Source organism: Perna viridis, chromosome 14 (assembly GCF_037379345.1).
Source record: "Perna viridis isolate PV_CMFRI_1.1 ecotype Kerala chromosome 14, ASM3737934v1, whole genome shotgun sequence".
Taxonomy (NCBI): Eukaryota; Metazoa; Mollusca; class Bivalvia; order Mytilida; family Mytilidae; genus Perna; species Perna viridis.
In genome coordinates, this window is record NC_142458.1 from 23,776,078 (window position 1) to 23,791,569 (window position 15,492).

At 34.0% G+C, this 15,492-nt stretch overlaps 1 protein-coding gene across 4 annotated transcripts; it reads right to left on the reverse strand.

The window, feature by feature from the left end:
- Positions 1-947: 947 nt before the first annotated feature.
- On the reverse strand, positions 948-11,893 carry LOC148598704 (uncharacterized). Of its 4 annotated transcripts, none has more exons than XM_088561496.1 (2): positions 11,719-11,893; positions 948-2,847 (listed from the first exon to the last, which is right to left on the reverse strand). In XM_088561496.1, the coding sequence occupies exon 2, from the start codon at positions 2,614-2,616 to the stop codon at positions 994-996; it is 1,623 nt and encodes a 540-aa protein (XP_088417622.1). In that variant the 5' UTR covers positions 2,617-2,847; positions 11,719-11,893; the 3' UTR covers positions 948-993. The 4 variants fall into 4 exon arrangements, with proteins under 4 accessions (XP_088417622.1, XP_088417620.1, XP_088417623.1 ...); XM_088561494.1 differs by having other exon boundaries at positions 11,683-11,893; XM_088561497.1 differs by lacking the exon at positions 11,719-11,893 and adding an exon at positions 6,243-6,295.
- Positions 11,894-15,492: the final 3,599 nt, after the last annotated feature.

Consider the following 15,492-nt stretch of genomic DNA (forward strand, 5'->3'; position numbering starts at 1 on the left):
GCAGAAATTGCTGTATATGTATGGCAAGAAAAAAAATCACAAATAAGCACTAATGTGCAAGATTTTGAACAATATGAAACCGTACTATCTTCAAACTCTGATTCCTAACAAAGTAAATCAAATCCATACAACTGCCAAACTCGTACATGTACATTGTAAATTTAAATCAGTTTATTGTAGAACTTACCAATATTCTAATTATTTCCTACCTTCTACTATTCGATTATGGAATACACTACCAAATGATATTAAGACCTCGCCATCAGTAAAAATCTTCACAACACGTCTCGAAAATGAGGTATTACAAAAAACCAATATATTGCTATTGCAGATCATGCAAAGGTCAAATACTACATGCCAGACTTCGTCTTCAGTGTAGCGAGCTAAATAAAGATCTATTCGACAAAGACATTATTCCATCCCCATTATACCGGCGAAATAGAATCTGCGAACCACTTCTTACTCTTCTTTCCATTACACCAAGCGCTCAGGAAAACATATCTCGACACTTCAACTCTCTGATCAACTGACGTCAAATCTTCTATTTGGAAAAGATGAGAAGTCGGATGAGTATAACGTTGAAATATTTACCAAGGTTCAAAACTTTTTGATACAGGGCACACGCTTTAAATTAACAAGCTAAATTACACAATGTACTTCTTTTGAATAATTTTGGAAATTGCCTATGACCTGAGTAAATACTTAGAGCACTAAACATAACCAGTTTGCACCTAACTCACCAAATGCACGTTATAAGCACTAGAGCGCTACGTCCTTGAGCTATGCCATATATGTGAATGATATAATTATTATTAATGATTTCAGGAGACGAATTGATATAAGACTTTAAGTCTTGTTTCTGAATCCTGTAATTAATTTGCTATAGTTTTGTTTTGACTTGATGTTAAAACATGCAAATTAAATGTAGTTAATAAATATGTTTAAACTAAAAAAATGTATTCTTTATTATCTAAATAAATAACAAATCTCATCCTAGGACGACAATGTAGGATCTGTTTCATGAAAAGTTTTCACTTTTTGTTTAAAACACGGACAGCACCAACAAAATTTTCTAAATAAATTAATAACAAAAGTTTTAAATCCTGTGTTTAAAAACCCATAAATAAATGGATTCGCAATACTTGAAATTAAAAATGACCTTAAGAAAAGTTCCAAGGCCACAAGTTCTGACTTTGTCATTATTTCCGACAGCCTGTCAGCCTCTAATGTCCGCCATGTTATAAGCCCCAGATAGGGGAGATATGTAATAACGAACGTTACTGTAATTGAAAGCATGATAACAGTGTATTTTGTAGTGCGTATGTTTTGTGCTTTCAGTTTCTTTCCCGGGTCGTCAATATCGCCATTAGGCTTTGCGTTACGTGTTTCCGGTTGTTCATCTGGAATGAAGTACGTGTCATCGTATTCGGTTAATCCTGATAGTTGCGTCACACGCGACGTAGTGGACCCAAACTTGCTCATTATTGACCGCTCAGAAAATGCATGTTTAACAGATCCATGTCGGAAACGATCCGGAATTTCGATGCTGCTAATTGAAACGCCACGAATAGCCCCATTTGTCATGTCTGATTTCGTCCGTTTTGCAGTAACATCCGATTTTGTTCGAGGTATTTTGCTTTCGGACATAGTGGAGTCCTTATGTTTTAAATTGTCCGGATGAACTTTTGACCCCCTAGAGCTAAACGAGGCTGACCTATAACCTGACGAAGCGGACGTAGGTCGACTTTTGTTGTAGTAACTACTCCCACTGCTTATTACTTTAATAGTTGCAAGAGGTTTATCGTCAATTTCGTCCGGAATTTCTATAATGTTAGATGACATGCGTCGTAAATTTGTTGCACGTGGTGTTTCGTTGTCACTGTAACTTGTGTATGATGAGCTATGACCATTACTTGGCCGCGGCGTGTCTTCAGATGCATAAAATTTAAAGCTTCGTAGCTGATAGAGTTTTCTCCCAATTAAACTGTACATGACGATGAGACTTGTTATTGCAATTATAAAACACACTCCTTGAAAAACGTTATAAGCTGTAACAAGTGCTGTGTACTCATTATCTTTAATTAATGTACAATCAAACCCTTCTAGGGCTGGGACTTTAGTCACATTTACACGGACAACGGTGTAAAATGCTAAGCTAGGCCAGGAGACGAAAAGAGAAAATATCAAAGCACACAAAACCATAATCTTCGTCGTTTTTAAAGTAAGCTGCTTTTTGAATGGTTGGCATATTTTACGGTATCGATCTATCGCAATAGCGAGTAAAATGCATCCCGAGGCTATGCTACAAAAATAACTGATGAAACGCATACACTTGCATGCAGCTACATTATGAAAAATGTAATACTGACTAAGGTCTACTATTTCTAGTGGCATATCTACGCAACACATAATCAAATCCAAAAGAGAAAGAGAGAAAATAAAGTTATGTGATGGAGTTCGTTTTGCGTACATTCCGTAATAAACTGCAACTAGTGGATTTCCAAATAATCCAACGAGCATGTAGAAACCAACAATAATCATCACCGGAAGTAGTCTTGCCGCCATGTCATCATTGAGCTCTTCAAGTCCGTAGGTAGATGAAGTAGAATTCGACATACTGGGGAATCCTGGAACAGACTTTGGTCCTTCACCGAAAATTCCGAACTTTTTTTATAAGCACACTTTCAACTTGGAATAAAAAAAGATGTACGACACACAGCAATTTCGTCGTGACTATCAACTTAAGAGACTGACCAAACTCATCCCAATATCTATAATTGTTTAAACACCACATTGCCATGAAAAATACACTGCATCCTGTTTTAATGATTCACTTCTCCTTCAAATCTGCAACGAAGATTACATAGTTACTAAATCATACAATACTGTTACGCTCTTTCACGCAACACAATAAAATACGATCCAGTCGGTAATTTTAAAATTCTTTTTGGCATTAACGGTTCACATAAGAATGAAATTCGACTCCTTCGTTAAGTATTCGAATGTCAATTATTTCGAACAAAAAGTCTCTATTTAATAAATATACAATGATTGGCAAGCCATCAACATAATTTTTAAAAAAACCTTATTGCTAATTGCGTGATGTTCAGCATCTAAACTTTGGTCCAACGATATTTTGATGAGTTGATAAATACTTGTGTAACATATTTGTTTTACTTATAAAGATATATTGTTTCCCATGTAATTTCTTTTTGTACAGTTCGAAACTGATAATACATGTACAAGAACCAATTTTCAATGTAATTATGTAATTATGGAAATACAGTTAAATGCACATGTATGATTCATATAATTTTATTATTTCATAATCGATGTTCATATAATGTATTTAAATTTATCATATACATGTACTTATAGAAAATAGGTATCATTTCTTACTATATAATAAAGCAAGTTTTAGGGCAAAAAATTTGATATTTTTCGAGATTGTCTAAGCGGGCTGATATCAAAATGTTATTACATGCTTCGGAATGATATTACCTGGCTTTCCGTAAGTGATGTTACACCCCTTTCCGTAAACGCTCGGCAATTATCGTATTTGATGACAATATGGTGTCTAGCGACGAAGTAGACGAACAGCTGGGTATGATGGAAATAGAGAGTGGTGATATCATGGAGTCTATGAAGAATATTAATACAAAACGTAAAACTGTGAGTGATATGAAAGTGCTATCGCTTTGGCTGGAAGAACATTCAGAACAACGACAAATTGAAGAAATTCCAGTTCCCGAACTGGATAAAATATTGGTCCGGTTCTTCGTGGAACTTTCAACAAGTGATGGTACACCATATGAACCCGGAGCTATAAGAACATTTCAAAGTAGTATCTCCAGATATTTCTCAGAAAAGGCCAACATTAACATAATCAAGGATCCACGATTTCATCACTAAAGAGAGGTTCTATCATCAAAACTAAAAGAAGGCAAAGGGGCTTGGAATTAAAAAAAAAGAAAATCTGAGCCATTCACTACTGAAGAATTGAAATATAAATAAAATTAAAAGTTTCAACATCAAATATCTGTTATTATCCCGTTATTATTAAATTGTTGAAAGATAAATATTATGGTTTTTTTTGGTGTTTTCAAAATGGATGATTTAATAGCCTTATTTTTCGCTGCTATTGTGAAGCATATGATAAAAAGAACATCACATAATATTAGCCCAAGGTTTGATATTGGCCCAAGAGCCGCAGGCTCGAGGGCCAATATCAACCAAGGGCTAATAATACATGTGATATCAAAAATGTCATGTGATAATCTGATAATATTACTATTCAATACAGAAATTCAAATCCGTTAAATAGTTTTATCTGCATTCTTTGTAACATTTATACATGTATTTCGAATCATCCGTAGTATCTACGAAATGCTGAATACATGTTCATGTACAAAGCCGTAACTTTTTTGAAACACAAGTACATGGTATTTTTTATTGTAACAGTCAGTGTCGTCATTTACATTATCACGATTTTTATTCACCATGGTCAGATTGCATGTTCTGTTTTCTTACATTGACAAAAAAATTACCGAAAAAATAGATGTAAAATAACGCATGTACTCTTTCATACTGTCATCGACGTCAAGGTATTTCATTGGCGGATCTGAAAGGGCGGTTGAGGTCCGGGCTTGGAACCCATTGTTTTGTTGGAACCGTTTGTTGATTTCGTGCAAAAGTTGGACAAAAATGAGGAAAACAATTACATAGGACACTCTTTGTCATGCGTACCATAATTCTTGTTATCCCATTGCATGCTGATTACTAATATGTGTATGTATAATATAGCATTTTCCCGGGAGTACTCTATGAAAGACATCTTTGTTCTATATCCACTGAACCAGAATTGAAAGGTCCTTTGAAAGCCAAAAATACATACATACAACCTGTATTTTTTAACGTTTTTAAAATTATAGGTTGACTAGGTGACATATATTCCGTTTATTTACAAGCCCCGTCATTCCTTGTGTGCAATTGTCCATAGTTATGTAGCTTTCATTGAAATAAACATTAGGCTATAGAGGTTGTTAATGGAAGCCACCACACCTAGCTATAAAAATGAAGGATAGGGATATAAAAAAACATATTCTTTATTAACTTTTCCCTAAGCTTCTAAAAGTAATAAAATAAAGCATACTAGTAACAATATAACGAAAATAGATGTGGTGAAGATGTTAGAGATGCCATCGGGATGAAAAATGTCAACTTAAGGCCACCCATGGGGCTTCAGTGGATGACAAGGAAAGCCTCAAACCACAGGGCAGGCTGCAGCTGACCCCAAAATAATGTATACAGGTACAGCTAAATACTTGCCCCGATATACACCATCAACATGAAAGTAAACTGGAAAGGAAACTAAACAATATATACAGACGGATTAAAGAAATTCCGGTCTTCGGACAAATGCGGCGGGGTTAAAGTACTGCATATTGAAACATGTCTAAACAGAAATCATTTAAGACTTGGTATGAAGTTTGACCTGTTTAGGGGCATGTTTACTTTGCATAGGTTAAAACACACATTTAATCTGCTACGAAATCTGGTTCAGATATAAGTTTCTGGTTTATTCAGGATTCATATTTTCGCTTTAGACAGGTTTTACTGCAGAACGAAAAAAAAGGAATATCTATGGAACTGTCACGTGACTTTGGTACGTTTGTACACTTGTATTATCAAGCTAATACAAACATCTAGAAGTTCTACAAAAATGTATTTCCCCATGATCCTGGAACTCAGTTTTCTACCATGTACATGTAATTCATGTACATACAGACAGATCAACTTAGTATATGTACATGCGCATGTTGTATATGAATGGAATCTATGAATAAAAGTAAAATTTTAATTTAATTTCTCAGGAAATACCGAGTTTAAAGTGTTATAAAACTTATGTGATGAATAACCTTCAGTTCTCAAGCCGGATTTCAATGCTCATGTGCATAGAAGCAACAACCTTCACGAAGTCAAGAAAAATCTGCCTACGAGCAATTTAATCTCCTAAATGCCGCCTGTATGGCAAGAAAACAGTGAACACTAATTTTACTATCTTTGGTACATACTGTTTATGTATAACTAGGCTAGGGGTTGAACTCACGACTCCGACACTTGACGCAAACACGCCTCCAGGAGACAGAAGATACATGGAATAAAAATAAATTAAATAAACACATATATCAACTGCATGAGCAGAATTTTAGACTAAAACAAATTTTGCTAGCTGTACTTACAGAAACGCGAAATCAGTTAGAATAACTAAACCAAACAATCATCATTAAAGATGGCTGACCCCTTTAACAATGAATGACCGTTTATATTTTAATGTCTGTCGTTTATAAATCTGTGCTGATTAGTACCAATGAATCGTAAAATTATAACGAGATTAAAGAATTAATCTTCATTCGATCCGCGATAGACTTTATGTTAAAATCATATTGTAATATGAGAACTCACTTATTTAAAACTGGCATTTAACTTTAGAAGTACATTTTTATGCATTGAATTTTGAGGATTAAAATCTTTGACTGATTTATTCAATTTAATGGCTACACGGTTTCAAATTAGAGTTGTCCTGTAGTTTGATAAAGGTCGAGCTTTTAAAACGGTATGTTTCTGTTGGTCTCTTTACACAATGTATTAATTCCCAATGCTTATTTGTGCAAATGCCATACACTTGAGAGACATGTTAGAAGTTCACTTCACAGTTTAAACCACTGACATTATTTGTTTCCGAATTTAGACTAAGTACAGAAACAGTATTATTTTAAGTTTAAAATACAACACATTGATGAAGCATCAAAAGGCAATAGTTTTGAAATAAGGCCAAACGACTGACGTATTAAATGTTTATCAATATAATAACGTGCATGTTCACCTACTTTTAAGTATCTTAGAAATAAAGTACACAATGATACAACTGTAAATCAAAATTGACAGATTGCAGAATTACTAAATGATTTTTATCTATTTCCCCAGCTATTTCCATTATCATGGTTGGTACTTAAATTACTAACGTGACAAACTGGATGCAGTCGCAGTATTTAAGATAGGTTGACATAATATGGACTCATCGCCCTTTGCATGAGTTGAGGTCTGTCTACTTAACAAACGTTGCCGGGATCTTTGTTACATGTCTGAACTTAACACTTTGTTAGGTGAGTCTGTACTTAACAACCGTCATTGGGATCTTTGTTAGGTGAATCTATACTTAACACTTTGTTAGGTGAGTCTGTCCTATACAATCGTTCCTGGGATCTTTGTCTGGTGAGTCTGTACTTAACAGTTTATTAGGTGAGTCTGCACTTAACAACCGTTACTGGGGTCTTTGTTATGCCAGGCTGTACTTAACAACCGTCACTGGGATCTTTATGTGAGTCTGTACTTAACAACCGTCACTGGGGTCTTTGTTATGCGAGGCTGTACTTAACAACCGTCACTGGGATCTTTATATGTGAGTCTGTACTTAATAACCGTCACTGGGATCTTTATATGTGAGTCTGTACTTAACAACCGTCACTGGGATCTTTATATGTGAGTCTGTACTTAACAACCGTTACTGGGGTCTTTATATGTGAGTCTGTACTTAACAACCGTCACTGGGATCTTTATATGTGAGTCTGTACTTAACAACCGTCACTGGGATCTTTATATGTGAGTCTGTACTTAACAACCGTTACTGGGGTCTTTATATGTGAGTCTGTACTTAACAACCGTCACTGGGATCTTTATATGTGAGTCTGTACTTAACAACCGTTACTGGGGTCTTTGTTAAGTAACACTTTGTTTAATGAGTCTGTACTGAACAATCTTATCCGAGATATTTCCTAAAGCCAGCACTCCACAGTTTAGTTTAGTTTCGCACTTTTGGCTAGGGATGAAAAATGACATGAATGGAAACCGGTAGTTGCTATAGTGATTAAAAATGAAGAATCTATTGTTGATAAAACATTTTCTGAAAAAAGGGGACTTTTAAAAGTATTTTGCAATGTTTTATATATATTCAATGTTGAAGGGGCTTTTTTTCAATGACAATTTGACTTCATTGTGAAAGTGAAAGTAAGTCAATTTTTTACCATGCTAAATTTAATAAGTGGATTACAAAGTGAAATAGCTCAAAATCTAACTGGCGATGCCCATATGAGGAAGGGGTTTTGAAGGGAAAAGTTTGAACAATTTCAGGGATTGAAATAAAAATTTCAGATATTTTGCGGGAAATTTGGTATTTTTAAACCTGATTTTATGAACTTTTTTGCAAATTTTCGCATATTTTTGCATGGTTTCTATGGTAACCCTATATGCTGTGGGTAATTTTTCTCCAGAAAATTTCTACTGCATCCTGAAGGCCTTGGCTTGAGCTATTTCTAGATATATAGATTTACAGATGCTTGACAATTTTTTAAAGTGATAAATGTTACAAAGCATCAGATTACAAGACCAAAATTAGGCAGTTCTACAATACTGTGGAGTGCTGGCTAAACAAGTCTATGTATATTATGTTGTTTATAACCTCATTGACTCTCTAAGTTTCATGTACATGTATCTACAGGTATCTACGTTGTAATCTAACAGTATCGTTACTATTTGGTGGAACATAAAATGTACCGTACAACACAATTTTCTTTCTTTTTTTAGTCTTAATAGTAATGATGATATATTGGAAGAAGTCCCCGAGTCTTTAGAATTAGCCCTGAATACTGATAAAGACATTATTGTAACTGGTGATTTTAATATTTATCAACTATCTAATTCTCCAAACAATAAAATTTAAGATCTTCTTCAAATCTTTAGCCTTCAGCAGTTGATCAATTAATCTACCCATTTTACTAAACACTCATCATCCCTTAGTAGATAATCCAACCAATCTGTTGATCACTGATGTAGCTCCGCCTCTCCTAAACCAAGTTTGCTTACATTTACCCACTCTTGGAATATTAAATCTCCCAAAATCAAACCCACAAAAACCCTTTAAAAAATCTATCTATATGAACAAGCATATTATAACCTACTGAGAGATCGTTTCGCTAGAGTAGACTGGGACTCTCTATTTGTAAATGAACAAATAGATTCGTATACTTCAAATATTACGGATAAATTATTTCTGTCTGTGACGAGGTTATACCAAAGCGCATCATAAGTATAAACAAGAAAGACCCATCTTGGGTTAATTCTCGCCTAAAAAAAATAATTAGGAAGAAACACCGCTGTCATAACAAGGCAAAAAAGCATGATAGTCCGGATAGTTGGGAAAAATTCAGAAAAATACAGAAAAATAAGAATCTAGCCGTTAAAAATGCGAAATCTGACTTTTATAGCAACATATCAAACAAAATAATAAATGATAAGATTGACGCAAAAAACTGGTGGAAATGAGTAAAATCGCTCTTAGGAAATTTTAATAAACGTAAAATACCTCCTTTAAAGATTGGTGACGATCTAATCGACGATGACAAAGAAAAGACGTTGATTTTTAATGAATATTTCAATTATCAATGTAGGATAGACGACTCGAATAAGACCCTACCAGAACAAATAGAACAAGAAACTATATATTCCCTGTCCTCTATTAGTTTCACTGACGGAGAAGTTGAAGATATACTTAAATGCTTAGACACAACTAGAGCTGTTGGTCCTGACAATATAAGTCCAAGAATTCTAAAAGAATCATCTTCTGTTTGAAATCCCCCCTTAGCAAATTATTTAACATGTCCTTGCGTTTACGTAGATTCCCTTTAACATGGAAACTGGCAAATGTAACCCCTGCATTCAAATCGGGTTCTCAAAACGAAATAAACAATTACCGACCCATATCTTCAATAAATGTCGTTGGGAAAGTCATGGAAAGATGTGTCTTTAAACATTCGGTCAAATGAAATAATTACTTGTAACCAGTCTGGATTTACACTAGAAGATTCAGCCGTCAACCAATTAATAAGTATAACTAATGAATTCGGAAAAGCACTTGATCAAGGAAAGGAAGTAAGAGTTATCTTCTGTGATATCAGTAAAGAATTTGATAAGGTTTGGCATCGAGGACTGATTTGTAAATTAAAGACTATTGGAATTTGCAATGATTTGTTAGAATACTTTAGTTTACTAAACTATTTATAGGAGAGGAAATAGCGTGTTGTTATTAAAAAATGTTTTTCTGAATGGTTGTTGCTAAGAGCCGGTGTTCCTCAGGGATCAGTACTTGGTCCTTCATTGTTCCTTATCTTTATAAATGATATCGTTACCGATATCAAGTCTACCATTAAATTATTTGCTGATGATACTAGCCTATATCTTATTGTTGACAATCCTGAGTCAGCTGCTCTTACTCTTAACGATAACAAAATCCATTTGTGGTCTAAGCGATGGCTTACATTTGTGTCACATTGAATACCCGTAAAACAGAAAGCGTGGCAGTCTCTAGAAAGACCAACAAACTTTATCACCCAGAACTGTACCTTAATAATGACATCATAGCCCAAGCTAAGCAGCATAAACACTTAGGTCTTACAATATCTGATAATGGTGGGTGGAATAGTCATATTGATATGATTACAACCAAAGCACACAATCGTTTAAATGTATTACGAAAATATAAAGTAATTTTGGAAAGACAGACCCTTGAAAACTTTACATAACTTTTATGAGACCGATTCTCGAATATGCCGATGTAATATGGGATACAAACACTACTTTTTTTTCTAAACTCAAAGTTGAAAAGATTTCAATTGATGCAGCAAGAATTGTTACAGCGGGTACTAGAATTACATCAATTAACAATTTATATATAGAAACTTGATGGCAGAAATTATGTGTTCGGCGAGAAAATCAGTTTACTGTGGAACATACCAATATTCTAATTATTTTCTACCTTCCACTATTCGGTTATTGAACACATTACCAAATTATACTAAGACCTGGCAATCAGTAAAAATTTTCAAAACTCATTTCGAAAATGAGATAGTAAAAAAACCAATATATTACTATTGCAGATCACGCAAAGGTCAAATCCTACATGCCAGACTTCGTCTTCAGTGTAGCGAGCTAAATAAAGATCTATTCGACAAAGACATTATTCCATCCACATTATACCGGCGAAATAGAATCTGCGAATCACTTCTTACTCTTTTGTCTATTATATCAATCGCTTAGGAGACAACATATCTCAGCACTTCAGCTTCCTGATCAACTGACTTCAAATATTCTCCTGTTTTGATCAGATGAGATGTCTGATGAGTATAACGTTGAAATGTTTTCCAAAGTTCAAAACTTTTTGATACAGAGCAAACGCATTTGATTAACAACTTAAATTACACAATTACTTCTTTTGAATAATTTTAATAAATTATTCCTTATAACCTGAGTTAATTCATAGAGCATTAAATATCAACCTATTCGCTTTGCACCTAACTCACCAAATGCACGTTATAAGCACTAGAGCACTAATTCCTTGGGCTATGCTATATGATATAATTATTATTCATGATTTCAGGAGACGGATTGATATAAGACTTTTTGGTTTGATGTTAAAATATGCAAATTACTTAATAAATATGTTTAAACTAATCTAACAGTATCTCAGATATAGAATAGGAACATTACAAAGTATGTAAAATGTTTGAAAAATTATTCGAACAATTATTATGATGAGAGAAAAGCTGAAAGTTTTTTTTATATACTTACTAATTTTCATCGGTAACTACATAAATATACATGTACCGTGTAAAATGTGAAAATACATGCAATTCATGAGATAAAGCGACAGTTTCATTCAAGTAATCCATACTAATATCCTTTGAAGTAGGTATCCAAAAAAATCGTCGTCTACATGTAGTCCCAAATAATTTCACACCTTCCCCAGTGTACCTAATTATACACAACCTCCCACAGTTTTACCTTTCAATTTGTATTTATAAATAAATTTAATACTGAACTTAATTTGATAAACCCAATACACAGTATTTTACTGTGATTCAGTCAACAACATGTTCGACTTAACCGTACACTTGATATAAGAAAATAAATCATGTACAAGTGTCCACGTTGGAACAAGTGTACGTGTATTTAAGGTCCGATCCATATAAAGGAAGACATTGCCAGGTAGAAGTGTGTACACGGACTACAAATTCCACGTTTTAATAACTGCATGATCGACCTGTTTATTTTTTCTGTACACAAATCTGTATTGTGGAGAAAACTAAAAATTCACCATCTTTTAAATTCAAACATATTAAGAACTATAGACCTTGCGAAGTGTAAAACTGCATACAAGTTGAATATACATATATTTACATGTCAAATGTACAACGGCCAAATGAAAATGAAGACTTGATACATATGCGCTCTGTAACTGTTTCTCAATTTAAGTGGATTCTGCACGTACGTTGTACCATCTCTTGTCTGATATTTATAAAGTATATTACTTAAATAAGTATCTATAAAATCAGACAGGAGATGATTCATGCATGTCAAAAACCCACTATAGCCACTTTTAATTTTAATTCAGAAACAAGTACAGTTCACAGAACTGGTCTTAGTTTGACATTCGGTTGACAAACTTTTCATATTAGTAATAATTTATATAGATTGTTTGTGAAATTAGCAATTTGCAAGAGTTAACAGGTCGTTGGAATTCCGACGGGGACTAATTGTGCTTCTCTTATAGCCGATTTGTTTTTATACTGTTACACTCTTTGTAACTCTTTAACGTTTCTTCAAAACATGATCTTTTGCATGAATTAAAGAATACAGTACTTTTAGATACCTAGATAATATTTTGACCGTAAACATTCCTTTCTTTGAAAACTACGTTCAAGATATCTCCCAAAAAGAATTTAAGTTGACCAAGTTTAACAGTATTAGTATTCATACACCTTTTCTTGATTTAGAACGAAAACCTTCAATAGTTTTCCTTCCCTCGTTTGTCTACCCCGGACTTGACTTTTTATGAGCAACTCGGCGGGTGTTTCTAGAAAAGCAGAGGACGCTTACCCTACCGGTGAACCTGGTCCATGCTCCCAGTTTTTAGTGGAGTCCGAGTTGCTCATTTACTTTTGTAACATTGTATGTATTACTTTAGTTACTTCATGGTCTTTGTTATATATCCCTGTTTTCCATGTCTGGTCTTTGGCCCTGGATTACATTCTTTTGATTACCGCTATAACCTTGATTCCCTTGATTACACTTTCAATATAAAATTTATGACAAAATAGACGATTTTCATTTTTCTTTTGTAAACTTTCCCATTCTAATCACGTATGACGTTCTTCAAAGCTTCACAGCCAAGGTAAAAAAGTGATAAACACATGACCAACATTTCGTGCAACTCATAGGCTGCGTCTATAAATATTAAAAATATGAAGAAACTACATGTAGTCCTATTAGAATCGATATAAATCACGGAAACTATATTTTATCATTATTTTACTATGGGCTGGCCATTTATGTAGTTATTTAATCCCTGGCTATCGCTTGGGGTAAAACAGTGCGACATAAATGGCCAGACCATGGTAAAACAAAAATACATGTAAAATGGAGTTTCCATGATTTACTTATGAATTCCTAGATGAGGATATTCCTGAAGCACCCTCTGATGGTATTTGCATTTTACATTGTTGTGACCGATTTTTTCTAATGATGGTAGTATTGATGGTATTGTCATTCTTTAATATGTTCTGAGATAGCTTTCAGTAACGTTCTTTCAAAGGAATTCTAATTTGCCTATGTGGTTTGAGGTTTTCCATGGAAAATATTGGATGTATTATTGACTGAATTAAATAGTGTGTTTGTTTGTTGTTTCAGTTCATTTTTTACCTTACATTAAGGGGGTGGTTAAGGCATTATACATGTAAAACTACTTTAACCCCACCGCAGATTTCATGCGATTGTCCTCCGTCATTAATGTGTCTTTGTGTCGTTATATTACTTTTTCGTTTGATTTTGAAGATTTGTCATCGTTCAGTTACCGTGGACTGTATTACTTTGTTTTCGGGGCCTTCAAGAGCTTACAAAATGTACTTAAAGGTGTGTTTACACTTATTGAAGACCTTTTAGTGATCTCTGAAAGTATTTATTATTTTGTATTTAGGTTATACACTGATGTATGTTATGTTTCGTGTTTCGCCCTATCTCGTTCTTTTTCTATCGTTCTTGATCTGGTTTGATTTGGTGTATTTTAGTGGGAGATAAAAATGTACATGGTTTTCAAAAAAAATACAGATCAGAATACAGAATTAAATATCGTAGCGTAAATATACTATATACTTGTACATGGAAGATATGTAGGACCCATCCATTTTCGTTAGGTTTTTCTACTCCCAAGATTCACCTCTACAATAAGCAGTACCTGAACTATAAATAGACTGGTACTATAGTACATTGTTTGTCATTATGAGAACCATACAATACTTTTGTATTGTCGAAATTATCCACAATACTTAAATACAAACTTCACACATTTTATAGTACCGATGCAGAATATTGAAGATTTTATTTCAGCTGCAACCTGTTCTGTGGCGTGAGGATTAGCTCATCGTTCACTGAAGACCTATGGGCGGTCATGAGCTGAAATGTTTCATTCCGGTGGCATTGTCTCTTTGAAATATTTACCAAATACATTCTCATTTTATTTATTCCTAATCCTTTAGAGATGCTTAAATTCATTTTTTTTATTTTCCGATATTTTTCCATTGTAACTACATGTATACAAGCAATCTTTATCTTTCTTCCCAATATCCAGCCATATAAATTGTGACTACTGTGTTTTAAATCCACCAAATATCTAAGTAGTAGTCCACATAAAATTCAGACACTGCCAATGGTAAAGTGATTCATTGCGTAGAAAAACCCATCAAACAAACAATGCTTTCTCAGTCTATGCGTTATACAAGTACTTTTACATAACATAATCATTTCTGCACTATTTTCAGATCATTCATCTCCCACTAAAATCAACCAAATGAAACCAAATCGAGAACGATAACTCTTGCAAAGTGCCAATTTCAAGTACAATTTATATAATCATTATCTCAAATGCGCAACAACCAAATGAAAAACTAAGACTGGTTATGTGATCAGTAACAGTTTCTGCACAAGAAATAAAAACTGAATTCAGTGGGTTTTCGACATATATAAATCACCTTCGGTCCAATTTTCAGAAAGACTGCTACGTAAAGAAAATTTGTGTTACATAACTACACAGGCGGGGATCCGAGGACTGGCGTACCGGATGTAAGTAAATTGGTAAGAAAAAAAAATCACCACAAGTTTGACCCCAAGATATTTTTGCCTTGCTTTGCACGGCATGTAATTCAATTAACGACCCCCTAAACTCAAATCCTGGATCTGCCCCTGGTACAAATGACTGCATGGCAAGTTTAATGCGGTCCGATTGTATATTTTAATACCCGAGCACGATGAAAATCATTGTACTTGCATGTTTTGTTTATTAGAAATTTCGTATGAAAGACAAGCTGATATTTAAGATAAAACCTA

Excerpts from the sequence above, each read along its gene's own strand:
- LOC148598704 (XM_088561496.1), bottom strand. The coding sequence starts at position 2,616 with ATGTCGAATTCTACTTCATCTACCTACGGACTTGAAGAGCTCAATGAT.